The following is a 20,642-nucleotide window of genomic DNA, read 5'->3' as shown; positions in this document are numbered from 1 at the left end:
AAAACAGAATGTAGATAAGCAAATTAGTATTATAATTTGTATAAATCATATTGTAATGAGATGCACTACCGTTTTCCGATTGCCTAACTGTGGAAAATCTAATGGGAGGTCTGTACCTCTCGTTGGGGCTGCATGGGATTTATTCGCCTCTAAAAACTTCTATAAATTTAATTAAAAAAAAAAATTGGGGAAAAAAACGTCCAAGTACGCATCAGGAACGATCTTTATGGACGTCCTTCACTGCCTAGCCACGTCCAAGTGCTCATCAGGGCCGTCCTTCTAAAGTGCCTAACATGGACGTCCTTCACAAAAAAAAAAAAAAAGGACATCCCTGACTAGCACTTGGGACGTTTTTCTCCCAGATTGTTTTTCTGATGGGTGTCCTTCTGGTGCCGAGGACGTCCAAATCAAAAAACTATTTGGACGACTCTTTCTTTCAGTGAAGGCCGTCCATAAAGGGTTCATGAGGCAGTGGCTCTACAGAAATTCTGCAATACTCAGAAAAGCCTAAGCCAGTTGGTACGTTTTCATGGTAAGACATTTTTTTCTCTCTTACTCAGAATTACAGATTACATTAGAAAGTCTATTTTAGCAACAGTTATTTATGAAGAATTCCTTTTCATAAAGAATTTTTTTTAAAGTATGCACTTTCACTGCTTCTACTGCTAGTACAGTGCCCTACCAAAAAGCGAAGATACTTACCTGTAGCAGGTATTCTCCGAAGACAGCAGGCTGATTATTCTCACATGTGGGGTTGACGTCTGCGTCGGCCTGGGAACTGGCGTTTTGCAAGAGCAAAATATTTTTAAAAGTTTTGCCAGAGTTTTCTGGCATGTGTGCAGCGCGCACTGACTTCCCGCCCGTCGCACGAGCGTACCCCCTCAGTTAAATCAAAAAGCAAATGAAATAACAGATAACTCCAAAGGGGAGGTGGGAGGGCTTGTGAGAACAATCAGCCTGCTGTCCTCGGATAATACTTGCTATAGGTAAGTATCTTTGCTTTCTCCGAGAACAAGCAGGCTGCTTGTTCTCACATGTGGGGTATCCCTAGCATCCAGGCTCACTCAAAACAATGAACATTGGTCAACTGGGCCTAGCAATGGCAAGGACATAACGTAGATTAACCTGAAATAAAAATGGGCATAGGGGGTGGAGTTGGATTCTAAACCCCAAACAGATTCTGCAGCACTGACTGCCCAAACTGACTGTCGCGCCGAGTATCCTGCTGAAGGCAGTAGTGAGATGTGAATGTGTGGACTGATGACCACGTTGCAGCTTTGCAAATTTCTTCAATGGAGGCTGACTAAGTGAGCCACTGACGCAGCCATGTCTCTTACATTATGAGCCGTGACATGGCCCTCCAGAGTCAGCCCAGCTTGGACATAAGTGAAGGAAAAGCAATCTGCTAGCAAATTTGAGATTGTGCATTTTCCGATGGCGACTCCCCTCCTGTTGGGATCGAAAGAAACAAACTGGGCGGTCTGAAGGGCTTCATCCACGCCACATAAAAGACCAATTCAAACTGCTCTCGCCAGGGTGGGCATGAGGTCGGGGAAAAAATGTTGGCAAGACAACAGTGGAGGAGTGGCCTAGTGGTTAGGGTGGTGGACTTTGGTCCTGGGGAACTGAGGAACTGAGTTTGATTCCCACTTCAGGCACAGGCAGCGTCTTGTGACTCTGGTCAAGTCACTTAACCCTCCATTGCCCCATGTAAGCCACATTGAGCCTGCCATGAGTGGGAAACCGCGGGGTACAAATGTAACAAAAAAAAAAACTGGCTAGTTCAGATGGAACTCCGACACTACCTTCGGCAGGAACTTAGGGTGCGTGCGGAGAACTACTCTGTTGTGATGAAACTTAGTATAAGGTGCATCAACCACTAGGGCCTGAAGCTCACTGACCCTACGAGCTGAAGAAACAGCCAAGAAAATGACCTTCCAGGTCAAATATTTCAGATGGCAGGAATTCAGTGGCTCAAAAAGAGCTTTCATCAGCTGGGTGAGAACGACATTGAGATCCCATGACACTGGCAGAGGTTTGACAGGGGGCTTTGAAAAAAAGCAAACCTCTCATGAAGCGAATAACTAAAAGCTGTCCAGACATAGGCTTACCCTCTACACGCCGATGATAAGCACTAATTGCACTGAGGTGCACCCTTACGGAGTTGGTCTTGAGACCAGACTGACAAGTATAGAAGGTATTCAAGAAGAGTCTGTGTAAGACAAGAAAGAGGATCTAGGGCCTTGCTGTCACACCAGATGGCAAACCTCCTCTGTTTGAAAGAGTAACACCTCTTCGTCAAATCTTTCCTGGAAGCAAGCAAGACCCGGGAGACACCCTCTGAAAGACCCAAGGAGGCGAATTCTAAGCTCTCAACATCCAGGCTGTGAGAGCCAGAGAATGGAAGTTGGAATGTAGAAGTGACCGCTTGTTCTGGGTGATGAGGGTTGGAAAACACTCCAATTTCCAAATCAGGTGTGGCCAGAAGGGTGCAATCAGGATCATGGTTCCCCGGTCTTGCTTGAGTTTCAGCAAAGTCTTCCCTACTAGAGGTATGGGAGGATACACACATAGAAGGCCTGTTCCCCAAAGAAGGAGAAAGGCATCTGACGCTAGTCTGTCGTGGGCCTGAAGCCTGGAACAGAACTGAGGGACCTTGTGATTGATCTGAGTGGCAAAAATATCCACTGAGGGGGTGCCCCACGCTCGGAAGATCTTGCGGACTATGCTCATGTTCAGTGACAACTCATGAGGTTGCATTACATTGCACAGTCTGTTGGCCAGACTGTTGTTTACACCTGCCAGATAAGTAGCTTGGAGAAAAATGTTGTGAAGGCATGCCCAAAGCCGCATCTGAAAGGCTTCCTGACACAGAGGGCGAGATCCGGGGCCCCCCTGCTTGTTGGTGTAATACATTGCAACCTGATTGTCTGTTTGAATCAAGATGATTTGGTTGGACAGCCGATCTCTGAAAGCCTTTAGAGCGTTCCAGATCGCTCGCAATTCCAGGAGGTTGATCTGAAGACTCATTTCCTGGAAGGACTAGGCTCCTTGAATGTGAAGCCCATCTATATGAGCTCCCCACCCTAGGAAGGAAGCATCCGTCGTCAGCACTTCTTGAGGCTGAGGAATTTGGAATGGTCATTCCATGGTCAAATTGGACTAGACTGTGCACCACTGAAGAGAATTTCAAAAATCGGTGGAGAGTTGGATCACATCCTCCACATCCCCCGCAGCTTGATACCACTGGGAAACTAGGGTCCATTGAGCTGATCTCATATGTAGACGTGCCAAGGGAGTTACATGAACTGTGGAGGCCATGTGGCCCAGAAGTCTCAACATCTGCTGAGCTGTGATCTGCTGAGACGCTTGAACCATGGACACTAGGGACAGGAGGTTGTCTGCCATTGTCTCGGGAAGATAAGCCCGAGCTGTCTTCGTGTCCAGCAGTGCTCCAATGAATTCAAATCGACAGGAGTGAGATGGGACTTGGAGTGATTTATTACAAACCGCAGTAACTCTGGCACCTGGACAGTTATTCGCATACACTCCAGAGCACCGTCCTCCAAGGTGCTCTTCACCAGCCAATCATCAAGATAAGCAAACACATGCACTCCCAGTCTGCGTAGTGACACTACGACTACAGCTAGACACTTTGTAAACATTATGGGAGCAGATGCCAGGCCAAAGGGCAGTACACAGTACTGAAAATGATGCGTTCCCTGCCAAAATTGAAGATACTTCCTGTGAGCTGGAAGTATTGGGTTGTGTGTGTAAGCATCCTTTAAGTCCAGAGAGCATAGCCAATCGTTCTTCTGAATCACGGGACGAAGGGTGCCCAGGGAAACCATCCTGAACTTTTCTCGAACTACAAATGTGTTCAGTGCCCATAGATCTAGGATGGGGCGCATCCCCCCGTTTTCTTTTGCACAAGGAAGTACCTGGAATAGAATCCCAGTCCTTCTTGCCCTGGTGGAACGGGTTTGACTACATGGGCCTTTAGAAGGGTGGAGAGTTCCTCTGCAAGTACCTGCTTGTGCTGGGAGCTGTAAGAATGAGCTCCCAGTAGGCAATTTAGAGGCTTGGATTCCAGATTGAGCGTGTACCCTAACCGGACGATTTGAAGAACCCACAGGTCAGAGGTTAAGAGAGGCCACCTTTGCTGAAAAACATTAACCTCCCCCCAACCGGCAAGTTGTCCGGAATGGACACTTTTACAGCGGCTATGCTGAACTGGAGCCAGTCAAAAACCCATCCCTTGCTTTTGCTGGGGTCTTAGGTGCATGCTGTTGACGGGAACGAGAGCACTGGGGTTGAGCCTGTGTAGGCTGTCGGGAAGCCGGAGTGTAGGAATAGGAAGCACTCCTCTTTTCCCCAAAATACCTCCTAGTTGAGAAGGTTGTAGCAGAAGACGCCCGGCAGGAGAGAGAATCCATAGCATCATTGTGCTTCTTGATCTGGTCAACAAGATCCTCTACTTTTTCATCAAAAAGGATGTCCCCCCGGCAAGGTACATCCGCCATCCGCTGCTGGACCGAATGGTCCAGGTCAGAGACACACAGCCATGAGAATCTGCGCATCACTATACCCTGGGCAGCGATTCTGCATGCTATGTCAAAAGTGTCAAAAGTGCCCCTGGCAAGGAATTTACGACACACCTTCTGCTGCCTGACCACCTGGCGAAAAGGCTCGGCCTGCTCCAGAGGGAGGGCATCAACCAAGCTGGACAGTTGCCTCACCGAGTTCCGCAAGTGGACGCTCATGAAGAGCTGGTATGACTGAATTCGGATGGCGAGCATCGGGCCTGATATGTCTTCCTCCCAAAAAAGAGTCCAAGGTCCTAGCTTCTCTGCCTGGGGGCGCAGAGGCATAGTCTCTAGCACTCTTGACTCTTTTCAGGGTGGAGTCCACCACCATGGAATTGTGGGGTAGCTGAGACCTCATCAACCCAGGTTCACCGTGGATTCAATACTGGGAACCAACTTTCTTCGGTATCACGGGGCCAGACAGAGGGTATGACCAGTTCCGCATAAGGACTTCCTTGAGTACCTTATGTAGAGGAGCTGTCACAGCCTCTGCAGGTGGAGAAGGATAGTCCAGGACCTCAAGCATCTCAGCCCTGGGCTCATCCTCAACTTCCATAGGAAAAGAAATAGCCATAACCATTTTCCGGACAAAAGATGTAAAGGACAGACTCTCCAGAGGAGATAGTCTCCTTTCTGGTGGAGGGGAAAGTTCAGAGGGAATCCCATAGGACTCGTCAGAAGAAAAGTACCTGGGATCTTCCTCTGATTCCCACGAACACGCCTCCTCAGTATGGGATAAAATCTCTCTGAGAGACCTCCGAGACTGAGCCTGCCTCGACGCCAAGGATTGACGTCCTCGATGGCGATGTCGAGAGGCTGATGATGCCTGCCTGGACTGCAGCGAAGCTTCCTCCACCGACGTCGAAGGGGAGTTGACCTGGGTGGCAACCGACACCGATGCCACAAGTGGCACCGAGGACGAGGACCTCACCGCAGGTGAAGGTCCAGACGTCGCTGCAGCAGACCCCCGACACCGAAGCAGACTGGTGTAGCAGTCTTTCCAGAAGCTCTGAAAGCAGGGCCTGGATGCGCTCGTCGAGAGCTGGCATCAGAGAAGGCTGCGGGATCGGTGGAACAACCAGAAGTAGAATTTGCCGAGGTTCGAGAGCAGGTACTGGGCTGCCAGGAGGCTGATGCATTGGCACCTCCTGTATACAGGGGAGCGGTCCTCTTGGCACTGACGCTTCTCGGGTGCCGAGTCCCTCGACACCCCGGAGCTCCTGGCACCATGTGTCGAAGGAGATCGATGACTGAGCTTCTTCGCCTTCACTTGACGCCAGTCATCAAGACTCCTCGGTACCGATGAGGACGACGTGGAATCCTCACGTCTCCTCGGGGTCGGGTCAGATGAAGGTCGGTCCCGGGGGGGGGGGGGGGGGGGGGCCTGCATAACAGGAGGCCTCGAGACAGGTGGAGACCCACTCGACACCTCACTGCTCCCCGTGTGACTTGGTCTCTCAGTAGCCATTACCCCTGCTCCCGACGTCAATGCCTCCCTCGATATCGACACCGCCGACCTCGGTACTGATGTCGAAGGACTGGACCGAGCCCCAAAAGGTTTTTCTCGCTGGGCTTCTCAAGACACTTGAGTCCGTTTCTTCATACGAAGACAGACTACAAGCGGCTAGGCTAGGGTCGGGCCCAAGGCACTGGATACACCACGAATGAGTATCGGTACCTGAGATGGTCCGGTTGCACAGAGTACAACATTTGAAGCCGCTGGGTGTCTTCGATGACATGGGAGGAAAAATGGCTTTGGCGAAATCAAACGACACGATTGTGCCAAAAAAGAAAAGGGCACAAAAAGGGAAGAAACCTGACCGTGTGGCCTAAAGGCCGGCCGCGTCGAAAAAGAAATAAAATTGAGGAAATAAATACCAAACATAAAATAAAAGGAAGAAATCTTTTTTTTTTTTTTGGGTAAAAACGAAAGCAAACAAACCGCAAAAACTCGCAAAAAGGTGAAGACTCTTTCTGGGCCTAAACGAGCACAGGAGGAACCTGCCGCACCTCGTCGTGGAAAAAAAGGAACTGGGGAGATGCGCTCGCACGGCAGGCAAAAAACCAATCTGCGCATGTGTGCCAGAACACTCAATTGTCATATAGAATATACAAATTTAAAAATATAATTGCAACGCTGCGAATAATAATTTGTGTTAAAAATATCTGTGCCTAATTGGGGGAGGAAGTGACATCACAGCTCAGAGTGGCAGGCTGATCCCCAAGCTCCTGCCTACCCGCTAACTTAAATGAGCTTAATCCCTTGCTATCTGCCTTTGCGTTAGAGAGAAGATATTATAGCTTCCCAAACTAAATCTGCTACTAAGGAGGGCAGTAAGCTCCCCCATAAGCTGGGACCCAAACCTTCCTCGTGCCATGCGTCCTCAGGCCCTGATTCCCTGTATGAGTCGGACACTTTGCAGTCGGTGGCTGAATAACTGGAGACCACCTTCCCTCTCAGTGTGTCTCAAGGTTTTAAGTGTTATTTTACGGAAATGCACCAAGACCTGAAAAGCATGCAGGATGAGATTTTAGAGAAAATTGAGACTGTGCGTTGGGACCTCACAGATTTGGGTGTGAGAGTGGAAGATTTGGGAGACCCATGCTGATGATCTCTTTGTATGCAATATGAAGATATGCTACTTAACTTGATGATTTGGGGGTGGTGGAAAAATCTGAAATTCTGCGGCATGCCCGAGCCAACAGGAGTGAAGTATGTTCCTGCCATTGTGCAAGCAGCTTTGCACTGAGCTTCTTGGCAGAGATGGGGATGCAGCCCCAGTTCAGCTTGAGTGCATACATCATGCACTGAATCAGTTCCCCCCCCACCCCACCCAAAAAAAATTCACCCTAGGGACACTGTGGTGCGGTTTGCCCAGCATGCTGTGAAGGAGTGCATCTACTAGCAAGCTCGTCAAAAGGGCGTTTTACATTATTGGGATGCTCCGTTCCAAGAGCTTTCTACACTTAATTTGCTTAAGAAGAAGGATTTTAAACTGGTGTTGGAGATTTTACAAAAGGAGCTTTGGAGCTTCCCCTTTGCCTTGTTTTTTGAGTTTGCAGGCAAGACTCACAAGTGAAAACTACTTCTGAGGCTTGGTGGATCCCGCAGGGGTTTGAGGGAGTTCCTCCCTCATCTACATCATCTTCAGTGGTGGTGACTCCAGCTACTCGCTCTAAACTTCAACAGCGAGTCCCAGATAAAGCACAGAAGATGCGGTGGTTCATTTCTGCTAAGATCCGTTGAACTGATATCTCTGTAATGTCAAATACATCTTGATAACTGTTGATTGTTAAACTTGGGAGTTGCTGCTTCACTCCTTTTGCTGGGGTGTACTTTTCCTGTTTGCAAAAGTGGGCTTGAGACCTAGCTTCAGGGATGCTCTCTACTGTATTCAGTTATATATACTGTTAAGAAGCATGTGTGGCTATCAGGCTTATTTTCGAAAGTCACAAGGAGCTGCAATGGGAATTGACCCCAGTTCCTCAGGGTCAAAGTTTGCCGCACTAACCACTAGGCTACTCCTCCACTTCAACTAAGATGATGCTTTTAGGGATGTGTGGGTGTGAACTCTGCTCAGTTTCTCTTCAGACCAGCGTTTACACCAGTTCTCTGCTACAAGGGAAAAGAAAGGCAAAATATCGTACTTATCCTTCTCTGTTAGGTCAACCCTTCTCAATGATTCAAATCAACCCTTATTTGACAGTCTGACCACTAGGAGTAGTACCAGATATGACCACTAGAGGTCTCAAGTACCACTTTGAATCTGAGACCAGGATAAGAAGGAGCAATTTAGATTGCTCCAGCTCCAACTAGACATTAGGGACAATATGGGGAATACATGTAAATACTGTATACCTGCCTAAATACTGTAGGCCTGCCCAAACCAATCTCTCTCCATGCCCTGACTAACCCCTAGCCATTTAGACATGTTGTGTATCCCCCAAATGTAAATGGCCACTTTCTGGAATTGCTATTGCACATACTGGAAAATGTACAAATGCAAAAGCTGCTATTTACACATTGGAATCCAGTCAAAATAAAGCTTATATATGAACTTTTATGAATGCTAATACACTGCTTTACATAGCTACTTAATTATTTAATCTATTATTGAGAATGCAAAATAGCCATGTGGTGGATCAGGATTTGGTTCCCAAGCTCACCTTCTACTCTTGAATCAGCCTTTGCTAAAGATACTGTGATGACAGCATTAACATCAACCCCCCTCCCAATCCCGTTAGAGGGAAGGATGTGTCAGTCACATCACTACAGCAACACTTGATGGATCAACTAAAAATGATATATACTGGGTTATTGAAGAAGCCAAGATTTGTGGCTCCTGACTGATTACTGTTACTATGGTGGCAAGAACAGGGAAGAGTGTTAAACAGAGTTAGAATGAGAGGAAGAATAACTGAGTAGCTGTAAATGAAGGTCACAATGTTAAACAATGTTCTTCAATCTGACATATTTATGATTCAAATATTTTTTACCTTTACATCATTATTTCCTACTGCAATTCCTATTTCTGCAAGATCTTTCAGTAGAGATGTCATCATCTCTGTTGCTCTCTTCTTCTGATGGTTGGTCATTTCCTTAAGTTTTTGCAGTTCTGAATCTATATTTGACAAAGTGGTCTAAAGCAAGAGAAAATATAAACAAAATAAAACATTGTTTATTAAAAACTGCTTCAGACATGCGAGCTTCGTACCCTAACTACTAACCGATTTATTACTGAGTTCATCACTGAGCAGCTCAAATTCCTTTGTTTTATCTTCTACTTCCTGAGATTTCTGGTCATAATTCACTGCAAGTTCTTCTAAGGCCTGCAGCACTTCCTTCACTTCTTCTTTAGAAGCATCATTTTCAGCCTGGAGGCGATTTAATTCTGCCTGCATATTGTCCTGGTCCCGCCTTGTGGATGCTAGAAGCTGCAATTATAAAGATGACAAACTTCCATTATTTCACTAAACATAATCATATGCCAAAATCTGATCTCAAACTCCTGACAGTAAGCACATTTAAAACCTAAATACCTAACACTTGGGCTTATAATGAAATTAGCTTATCAAGTACTACAAAACTGTACACATAGGTGATATTCACCAGTGCAGCATTTACTGCACAAACTTGCAAACTTTGGTATACTGATACCTTGTATGAGATTCTATCAGACTATTTATGACATAATAATTTCGGTTTACGGTGTTCAATTTCAATTTTACAAATCTAACCCTTTGAAATACAGAGTACATGTCATAGCAATTTTTGTTTTGAGGTTTTTTTTTTTTTTGTTTGGTTGGTTGTTTGTTTTTTAGTAAAAGGTACTGCACTGGTTTTGTTTAACAAGATACCAAAGAATGAACACAGTTACTATGACAATCAGAAATGAGTAAGCATAAGGATGAAAAGTGGTTTGTTTATTTATTTATTTTTCCATTTGTAGTCTGCCTATTAATTAGGCGGGTTCTAATAAAAACATTCACAATAAAATAACAATGAACCAGAAATAAAGGACAACACAGTTTGTACTGTACCTCACCTCCTGACTCTGCTTAGTCACATGACTGCACAAATGAGTATTTTTAGCTGATTCTTAAATTCAATCAAATTAGGCAGAAGGCTTAAGCTGCTTGGTAACTTATTCCACAGTAGAGGCCCAACAATAGAAAGGGCACTCTCCCTTGTATCTGAGTAATATAACTTTGTCAACAAAGGCACAACTAATTGCCATGAATCCACAGATCTAAGAGTAGGTCAGTTCATAAATCTGCAGCATGTGTCCAATACAGGAGAGCCATACCAGACAGAGCCTTATAAATGAGAATCAGTAACTTAAACTGAGTTTTAAACAGCACAGGGAGCCAATGTAATACTCCTAGAGGAGGTGACATTACTCATCCCACAGCAGGTCAATAGAGAGAAGCTAATTTATAAGTCTCAGGTATACTCCAGATTGGTAGCTCAATGCTGTTTCAGGATGCATTTTAATTTTGCTTATACTTCTCTGCAAGGACACTTATCCAGTTTCCTTCAGAATTTAAATAGTTGCTAATATATTTCTGGTTTTCTATCTCCTATAGAATGAGCACTAGACTCATCTTATCTCATCAGTCATGTATCATAAATCAACCAAGATTGTACTTTCTCTATACACCACATGGCTAAGTGCTTATAAGACTCCCAAACTGGCTGATTCAAGAAGCAGCTATCTGAGATTAAAAATACTGGTAAGACTCACCAAGCAGCACAGAATACTAAGCACTGGGCTGTCAGTCTAGATCCTCTGACCCAACAATGAATTTGCTGTGTATAAAAGTCTCATCTAATGTTTAAAAAGTTTTTTTTTTTTTTTAAATCCTCAACCCTATTTTGCTCCTCCTTTCAAGTCAGACACTGAACATAAAACTCACCATAAAAACCAAGATGAGGGTTTCCACTAATATCTTTAGAGTACAACTTACCTCTTCTTGATCTAACATTTGCTGCTTCAGCTTTTCTACCAGCTGGCTCTGCTGATTGATTTCTTCGTCCTAAAGTAGAGAAGTGTGGTAGCCGTGTTAGTCCACTTTTAAAGGTAATCAATAGAAATAAAACATGGAAAAGAAAATAAGATGATACCTTTTTTATTGGACATAACAAATTAAAATATCAGAAAGCCTTTGACCTGACAATTCTTACAGACATTGTTAAGATGCAGAAATAAAATCAAGACTGTTCTAACACACTGATACAGGAAATATAAAGCTAAAGTATTTTCTGCTCGAATATCAATGCATTGCAAATGTGTCAAGATTCTGAATACAGCATATGAATTTAGGAAACAGGCCCAATTTCATTCTTTTGCAACAGTGTCTAAACAGTAACATATATTCCAATATTATTCCTGCATAGAATCACTATAGAATCAAAGCACAAGTGTGGTAAGAAACTTAAACTGCAAATACTGGCATCTGTTTGTTGCTGAAAGATACAGCAACATTCTGTAGCTCTGGACATCTGAAAATGCTCAACCTTGATAGATTATTCTGAAAATAGCAAAGAAAAAAAATTATTTGCTCAAATTCTGATCTGTTCAATTCTTCACATACGTTCTGCTCTCCCAGTAGTTCAGTGTTCTGAGATTGTTTCTAGTTTGTCCTCTGCTTCACGAATGGCCCAGCAGAACTACTATTACTACTATTTAACATTTCTAAAGCGCTATCAGGGTTGCGCAGCGCTGTACAATTAACAAAGGACAGTCCCTGCTCAAAGGAGCTTACAATCTAAAGGACAAAAAGTGCAGTCAATCAAGACTGAGGCAGTCTAGATTTCCTGGATAGAGGTACAATGGTTAGGTGCCGAAAGCGACATTGAAGAGGTGGGCTTTGAGCAAGGATTTGAAGATGGGTAGGGAGGGGGCTTGGCATATGGGCTCAGGGAGTTTATTCCAAGCATAGGGTGAGGCAAGGCAGAAAGGGCGGAGTCTGGAATTGGCGGTGGTGAAGGGTACTGAGAGGAGGGATTTGTCCTGTGAGCGGAGATTACGGGTAGGAGCATAAGGGGAGATGAGGATAGAGAGGTAGTGAGGGGCTGCAGATTGAGTGCATTTGTAGGTTAGTAGGAGAAGCTTGAACTGTATGCGGTACCTGATCGGAAGCCAGTGAAGTGACTTGAGGAGAGGGGTGATATGAGCATATCGATCTAGGCGGAAGATAAGACGCGCAGCAGAGTTCTGAACGGATTGAAGGGGGGATAGATGGTTAAGTGGGAGGCCAGTGAGGAGTAGGTTGCAGTAGTCAAGGCGAGAGGTAATGAGAGAGTGGATGAGAGTTCGGGTGGTGTGCTCAGAGAGGAAAGGGCGAATTTTGCTGATGTTATAGAGAAAGAAGCGACAGATCTTGGCTGTCTGCTGTATATGGGCAGAGAAGGAGAGGGCACCAATCAACGCCATTTACAAGAAGGGTCACTCTGGCAAAAAACTAAAGTCAGAGCCAGGGTCATTGTTGGCCAAAGCAGCCAGAGTCTTGGGCAAAAAGGGTGGGGGGGGGGGGGGTAGGTAGTAGGGCCTTAACCTCCAATGTTGCAGCTCACTCAGCTGCTCGTGCACTCAATTAACTTTCATAATTAAATAAAGTCTGCTTTCCCACACTTTCTCTCTCTCTCTCTCCCTCAGCCTGTCTCACTCCCCACCTTCTCTTTCCCTCTAACAAATCTATACTCTACTCTTCCTCCCAGTCCACACATTTCCCTCAGTTCATCTTCATTAATACGTTCTTCCCTCTACACTCTCTCCCATCATCTCATCTCCATTACATACTTTTCCACCAATACACTCCCCATCACTATCCCAACTAGTCTCAACTCCCACCAGTCAGTGTACACCAAGCCTTGACACATTTTCTCAGAATTTAGGAGCAAAACCAGAAAAGGGTGAAGAGTGGGGAGGGTCCTCTCTGAGAACATCTACAACTTCTCCAAAACTTGATTTACTAAGGCTGTTTTACTAAACTAGGCTAGATTTACTAAACTGTACTATCACATTAGTGTGAACACGCTAACATCATTAACATAGGTTAGTAGTAAATAGGTCCCATTGAATAAAATGGAGCCTGAAGTAAATCACACACACTAATGCAGGTTAGCACATGCAGGTTAGTTGTGCATTTTAGGAAATTCACTCTAAGTGAAAGAATCCTTAGTACATCAGGCACATTAATACACCATTACATGGTGCTAGCAAAAGCACACAATCAGCAGAGTAGTCCCCATCCCCTTCAAGCCTCTTTTTTCAGTCCTCCATCGTGTCTTCACATAGCCTCTCATCCACCCTCCCTTCTATCTCATCTACATCACTCTCTCTCAAATCCCCTTCTATTCCCCACAGTCGCCCTTTCTCAATCCCCCCTCCCTGACTCAAGTGTCTCACTCCCCTTTTACTCTTTAGTCCCTCTCCCATCTCATTCCTAGTAATCTCAGCCCCACCTCACTACCCATTTGCTCTCCCAGCCACCATTCCAAAACCCCCCCTTTCCGACCTCACTTTGAGGTCCCATTTATGCTCTGCACGATTCTCAATGAGTTTGAGCCATATAGTGCAGGAATTCTCACAGCTAGTCTCAAGGTGTGAGAGTTCCAGCACCATGTTACTCAAATTCATTGAAAACCGCATGCTGCAGAGATTGTTACTGTTTTTGCAGCTGTAGAAGCATGAAAATACCAGGCGCCGCAGGAAATTTCAAGTCACAGAGACTTGGCACCACAGATTTGCCCAGCCTTGGTTGTCCACCATCTTATCTCAACACCATTCCATCCAACAACTCCCTGCCCTCCTCCCACCCAATCTTTCCTGGAGACTTTATTTTGGTACCACCTCCAAATAACTGTTCTCTTTCAGTATCAAGTAGCTCTCAATGATTGTGAGCCACAAAACACATGAACTCTTGCACTTTTCTCTGTCTTGTGGTGGTATGGTGAGATTTAAAAACTTATTTGTTAATTTCTTTTCCTTAAATCTTGCCAGACCTGTCCAGACAAGTTGGGTTGTTTTTTTTTTATATGTATGTTTATTATTTCACATAAACAAGTTCAATACAATATCCAATACTTCAACTTAATGTACAGTCAAAATGCGCTGTTGACAACAAATGCTACACAACCGCCCCCCCCCTACCTCCAGGGTAAGAACAGTCGGGCTCAACAGTTCAAACCGAAGGAATCCTCCACCTATCAAACAGAGATCCCTCTCCAGTTCATATATATTGTCCACACTTTGAGAAATCTTACCATCTGTCCCCGCTTCACAGCTGTCATTTTAGCCATTAAACAACAGTAATCCACTTTTTTAAAGACTTGATCCAACATAGGGATCACTGTTTGTTTCCCATATCTAGCAATTAAAATACGTGCTGTACATGAGAGAGAATACCATGAAATGAGCGACGTATGCCCTCCACTGGTATGTTAAGTAAATAAAGCTCCAGGCTCGGCGTAATTGCTATCCCCAGCTTAGTGTGGAGGTGTGATATTAAGTCTGTCCAGAACTGCTTTATGGTCGGGCAGTCCCACCATATGTGCCAGAATGTACCCCGGGCTCCACAGCCCTGCCAGCAAGTTGAGACCTCCGTGTGAAATATACGTGATATTCTGTGGGGGGTGAGATACCACTGGTATAACATCTTGGACCAATTCTCCACCAGAGGTGTTGCCACAGAAAAATTCAGTAAAGTTTTATATATACGGGGCCATTTATCCCACTCATAATGGACGGATAAAAGATTCAGTAAAGTTTTATATATACGGGGCCATTTATCCCGCTCATAATGGACGGATAAAAGAGTCTCCCATTTATCAGTATATTGGGACAAGGGGGAAGATTGATGTAAGAGCGCTTTATAAATCATGGATATGCCACCCCTCCCTGCCCCCAAGCCCATCGCCCGTTCCAGTTCTGTTACTGTCAACAATAGCTTGTCTTTAGTCTTACGATGCATAAAATCCCTAACCTGAATATAATGAAAGTGGTCTCTATCAGTCAATCCATACTCCTCTCTCAGAGCCTGAAACGACTGACATTTCCCCTCATCCCACAACTGTCCCAACACCCGCAGCGATAAAGCTGACCAATGTCTGTATATTCGTTCTCCTCTACCTGGCGGGAAATCCAGTGCAAATATTATAGGGGTGTTCATATGATATTTCCATCCCGGGAACCACACTGCTCTACATCGCGCCCATTCACCAAGCGCTATCCTCATCTGACCCTTTAACCCCGAGAGCAGCCCTCTTAACGACTCTAATGGGAGCCACCCACAACGGCACCCCCCGCAACCCCACTGCGCCGCATACAACCACGGCTTGGTTATCCCTACTTGTCCAACGGCCAACAGTTGAAATAATGCCGCTCTATAGTATAGCCAGAAATTTGGAACCCCCATCCCTCCATCCTTCCTAGATTGGTATAAGACCTTCCTAGTTACTCTCGGAGGTCTTTTCCGCCAAATAAAGGCAAAGACTTTCCTGTCAAGCACCTGGAAGAAGGCCTTCGGGATTGCTATTGGAATTGCCATAAATAGATAGAGTAACTTAGGGAGTAAGGACATTTTTACTGCCGCAATTCTGCCCATCCATGTCAATCCCAAGCCCCCCATCTCTCCAACTCAGTAAATAATTCTGGTAATTTAGAGGTAAAATTCTCCCGATACAAATCTGCAGTATTTGGGGTCCAACTGACCCCCAGATACCGAATAGAGCGTGGGGACCAGCTGAACGGAAACAGAGGTTGTAGTTCTGCTTGTAGCCCCATGGGAAACTGAAGGGGCATAATTTCAGATTTTTGTAGGTTAATTTTTAAGCCAGCCGCCTCCCCATATATCTTGAGGATGTCCATTACTGCCTGTAGGGAGTCCCTGGGGCTTGTCAGCCTTAACAGCACATCATCTGCATACAACATAATTTTTGTTTCCTGCCTACCTATGCTGATGCCCCGCACTCGCGGCTCTCTTCGAACCATGATCGCCAGAGGTTCCATAGAGAGAGCAAACAATAGGGGGGACAACGCACATCCTTGCCGCGTGCCCCTTTTTAACTCGAAAGGTTGTGTGGTTGTGCCATTAATCTTCAATTGGGCCATCGGTTGTCGGTAGAGTGCTGTGATCCAGTGCATGAATTGCCCGCCCAATCCAATGCGTTCCAAAAGGCAGAATAGAAAGGGCCACAGCACCCTATCGAAAGCCTTTTCTGCACCTAAAGAAAGAAACACCGCTGGATGACCAAGTGTTTGCACCCGATCCAATATATATTGTGCCCGCCTGGTGTTATCAAAGGTTTGCCGATTCGCGATAAAGCCCGCTTGGTCCTCATGGACCAAGCGGGGCAAAACTGTTTGCAGGCGTGTAGCCAAGATGGAGGTGAATATTTTATAGTCTGTCCCTAAAAGGGATATTGGACAGTATGAACCACAACTTTGCGGATCCTTATGCGGTTTGAGCAACAATACCACATTGGCTAGTCTCCAAGAGCGCGGAAGCAGGGCATCTTTCTTGATATCATTAAAAACTCTCTGCAATAGGGGGGCCAGAATGGTGCGGAATCTTTTGTAAAACCGATTGCCAAATCCATCCAGCCCCGGGGCCTTCCCCCTGGGCAGCCCTTTGATAGCAGCCTCTACTTCCTCTAACTCAATAGGGGTCGAAAGTGATAGCCCCTCAGCTCTTGACAAGGTGGGCATGTCCACATTATCCAGCAAAGACTGAATAGCCTCCAGCGGAGGTGGACCCTCCGGCTGATATAGTTGCTGATAGAATTGCACGAAAGCCTGTCGTATTTCGTCGGCTGCTCGTGCAATCTCCCTGTATTATCCCTGACACTACATATATTATTACGGTCTGTTAACTGCTTCAGCTTATACGCTAGAAGTTTGCTTGCTTTATTATTAAACTCATAATATTCTTGCTGTACCCTTTGCAACTGCTCCTGTTTCTATACTTTCTAAGGACGCCAGCTGTAGCCGTGCCTTATGTAGTTCCTCTAGTTGACTGGGTGTGTCCTGCTGCCGTTTTACCAGGGTGTCCAGCTGGTTAATAGTCGATCTAAGCTCCCTCTCTTTTTCCCTATGATCTTTAGTTAAGTGCGCTTGTATGGAGATCACCTTCCCCCGAATCACGGCCTTCATACTTTCCCATAAAATTTCTGAAGTAATCTCTGGGGTGTCATTAAACTGAAGGAATTCCTTAAGTTCTAATTCAACACGCTGTGCCTGTTTAGGATCATCGAGTAAACTATCTGGAAATTGCCATGTCCTCAGTCCCCGCTCCATCAAGTCACCTCTCAATTCTAATACCACTGGGGCATGATCAGACCACACACGGGTCTGTATCTCTACAGAAATTATCTGTGTCAATGTGCCTGCACTGCCCATCCACATATCTATTCTTGAATGTGTATTGTGTGGAGCTGAGAAGCATGTATAGTCCCTTTCATCATTATGTAACACCCTCCATATATCCACTAGCCCCCACTGGTTAAGAAATCGAATTAATCGCTCTCTCTCTAGCTGCGCATATCCCACTGCCTCCCCCATGTTATCCATATTAGGGTCCAAAGTGACATTAAAATCTCCACCCATGAGGATTTCCCCTTGTACATATTTTAAGAGCTGGGTGCCAACAGACTCAAAAAACGCTCCCTGTGCTTGATTAGGGGCGTATTTACTATAGTACAGATCTGGCCCCCCAATTTGGCTACCACTAATAAAAATCGCCCTTCAGAGTCCCGTTTCACTGTGATCGGTTCCCATGAGTTGAAGCTACAGTGTGGTAAATTTAAAACGAATCGGAGAAAATTTTTCTTCACCCAACGTGTAATTAGACTCTGGAATTCGTTGCCGGAGAACGTGGTACGGGCGGTTAGCTTGACGGAGTTTAAAAAGGGGTTAGATAGATTCCTAAAGGACAAGTCCATAGACCGCTATTAAATGGACTTGGAAAAATTCCGCATTTTTAGGTATAACTTGTCTGGAATGTTTTTACGTTTGGGGAGCGTGCCAGGTGCCCTTGACCTGGATTGGCCACTGTCGGTGACAGGATGCTGGGCTAGATGGACCTTTGGTCTTTCCCAGTATGGCACTACTTATGTACTTATAATATCCCCACCCCCGCTGTCTTCCTCTGTTTCTTATTAGAAGCCATATATTGGTGAGGATATCGGGCATTGCGCATTAGACGCTCATGCCTCTCCAGCAAATGCGTTTCTTGTGTCAATAGGACATCTGCCCCCAATCTATTGGCCTCTTTAAATAGTCGCCGGCGTTTTAAAGGGGAGTTCAGACCACGAACATTCATGGTCATACAAACTATGCGTGTCATTGGACCTTAAAGTTTATGTCCCACTTCCCTAGAAGCTCCCTCCGATATAGCGCACCATATATTCCCAGATTCCTGTGTTACCCTGGTCTCCCCCCCCCCCCCCGGTCCCATATATCCAGTGGATCAAAATTATCTCACCACTAAATCAAGAGAGCGATGACTTAACACATGCCTCCTATCGCTCATCGTAAAACAATACTAACACAAATATAGCGCAAGATACTGTTAACTGCTTATCTGTAGTAGCGTCCCGGAACTACTTATCAAGTTACAGTCTTAGCCACCGTGGGCAATTGCTGTATTGATTGCTGTCGGGTGAGGCGTCCTTTGCCTCTCGTCACCCGTGTCCATCGCTGGCGATTCGGCCTTCTTTCCTCCTCCATCTTGTCGTCCGATCTCGGCGGCGGGCCCTCCACTTCCGGCCAGGTCACGAGCGCTTCTTCAACAGACTGAATGCGGATCCATTTTCCTTCCTTATTGTATGCCAAGGCAAAAGGATGTTGCCATCTGTATGGTGTTCCTTGATCCTGGAGGTATCTAGTGTAATTTCGGAGCTCAGCTCGGCTCGGCACTTCAAGGTCATTGGGGCCAAATCTTGATAGAGCTCAATAGGGAACGTGTCCCATTTAATGCTATCTTTTTGGTGGGCTTTTTTCAAGATGGCTTCCTTAATTTTGTAATCCGCGAAACATGCTAATATATCCCTTGGCACATTGTCCCGCACTCTTGTAAGCGTTCTGTGAGCACGATCTATTTTAATGTCCTCCGGGCTCACCTCAGGACCATCTTCCGAAAGCAGCATGCTTGCAACTTGTTGTGCGACTTTTTCGCAATTTAAATAGTCCACCTGTTCGGGAATGCCTCGGATTCTGATATTTGATCGCCTTCCACGATTCTCTAAGTCTTCTATTTTATCCATAAGCGAATTTACTCACTTCTTGTTGTTCTTTTAGCAAGTTCTCTAGCGAGTTCAGGGCCTCCTGCTGTTCCTTTACCCGATCATCGACGTCCTCCACGCGTCGACCCATTTCCAGCAGTTCACCTCTGAGCTCCGCAGCCAGTTTCGTAAAATCATCCCAACCCGCCTTTACATCCACCCGTATCTCTTCGAGCAGCGCCCGAAAGTTGCTGGGATTAAAATCTTCTGCCATAGCATTCTCTGAATGCTCACCTGCGGCCCGCAAGGAGCCTGGACCAGATGCCATCTTGCCGCCGGAAGATTGTGGCTGATAACTAAACACTTTCAAGGATTTCCTCGATGCTGCGTCTTCCTTCCCTGCCATTATCACAAACGCTGCAGGTTCAGGTAAGTAAATATATAAATCGCTCAATAAGATCTATCAGCAATCCGCTATATTTGCTGTATTTGTATGGGAGGCATGCGGAGCTGTTAACTCACACCGCCATTTCTCAGCGTGACGTCACCACTCTCCCCAGACAAGTTGGTTTTAACCTCCTGCCAGCAGACAGAGGAAAAAAAAGCTCTGCGCTGACTTCACTCCTCTCACAGATGGCCAACGTTGCCTTTTGCTCCAGTACTTCTCTGTCTCCACATATGTGCTTATACAGCAGAATTGCTAGGCCCTGGGGCAGTGATTCCATCTGCTGGCAAAGGGGGAAAACAACCCTCTTATCCAAACTGATTTGGCATGGACGATGAGGAAATTAAATTTAATAAAGCAAATCAAAGAAGGTGGAAGGGGAGTGTGTGTATTGGGAAAAGCAAGTCTAGGAGAAGTACTTAAGTTGATGTGAGCCACCACTGCACCTCAGGTCTTACAATGAACAATACTACTACTATTTAGCATTTCTATAGCACTACAAAGCGTACGCAGCACTGCACAAACATAGAAGAAAGACAGTCCCTGCTCAAAGAGCTTACAATCTAGTAGACAAAAAATAAAGCAAACAAATCAATTAATGTGTAGAGGAAAGAGGAGAAGAGGGTAGGTGGAGGCGAGTGGATACAAGTGGTTATGAGTCAAAAGCAATGTTAAAGAGGTGGGCTTTCAATCTAGATTTAAAGATGGTCAAGGATGGAGCAAGACGTAGGGGCTCAGGAAGTCTATTCCAGGCGTAGGGTGCAGCAAGACAGAAGGAGCAAAGTCTGGAGTTGGCAGTAGCGGAGAAGGGAACAGATAAGAAGGATTTACTGCTCTAACGCATGACAGTAGCCACACAGCAGACTTCCAGTAGCTGTGCATGCTG

At 45.6% G+C, this 20,642-nt stretch overlaps 1 protein-coding gene across 1 annotated transcript in view; it reads right to left on the bottom strand.

Moving 5' to 3' along the window:
* KIF5B (kinesin family member 5B) overlaps positions 1-20,642 on the bottom strand; it is a 252,723-nt gene that overhangs the window by 64,816 nt on the left and 167,265 nt on the right. The window contains 3 exon segments of the mRNA XM_030199142.1: positions 9,084-9,227; positions 9,315-9,521; positions 11,055-11,123. Of these exon segments, the coding sequence (XP_030055002.1) occupies positions 9,084-9,227; positions 9,315-9,521; positions 11,055-11,123 (420 nt within the window).

Source organism: Microcaecilia unicolor, chromosome 1, assembly GCF_901765095.1.
Source record: "Microcaecilia unicolor chromosome 1, aMicUni1.1, whole genome shotgun sequence".
In the NCBI taxonomy this organism is placed as follows: domain Eukaryota; kingdom Metazoa; phylum Chordata; class Amphibia; order Gymnophiona; family Siphonopidae; genus Microcaecilia; species Microcaecilia unicolor.
The sequence above is the reverse complement of the archived record's forward strand: the minus strand, read 5'-3'. Positions and strand labels throughout refer to the sequence as shown.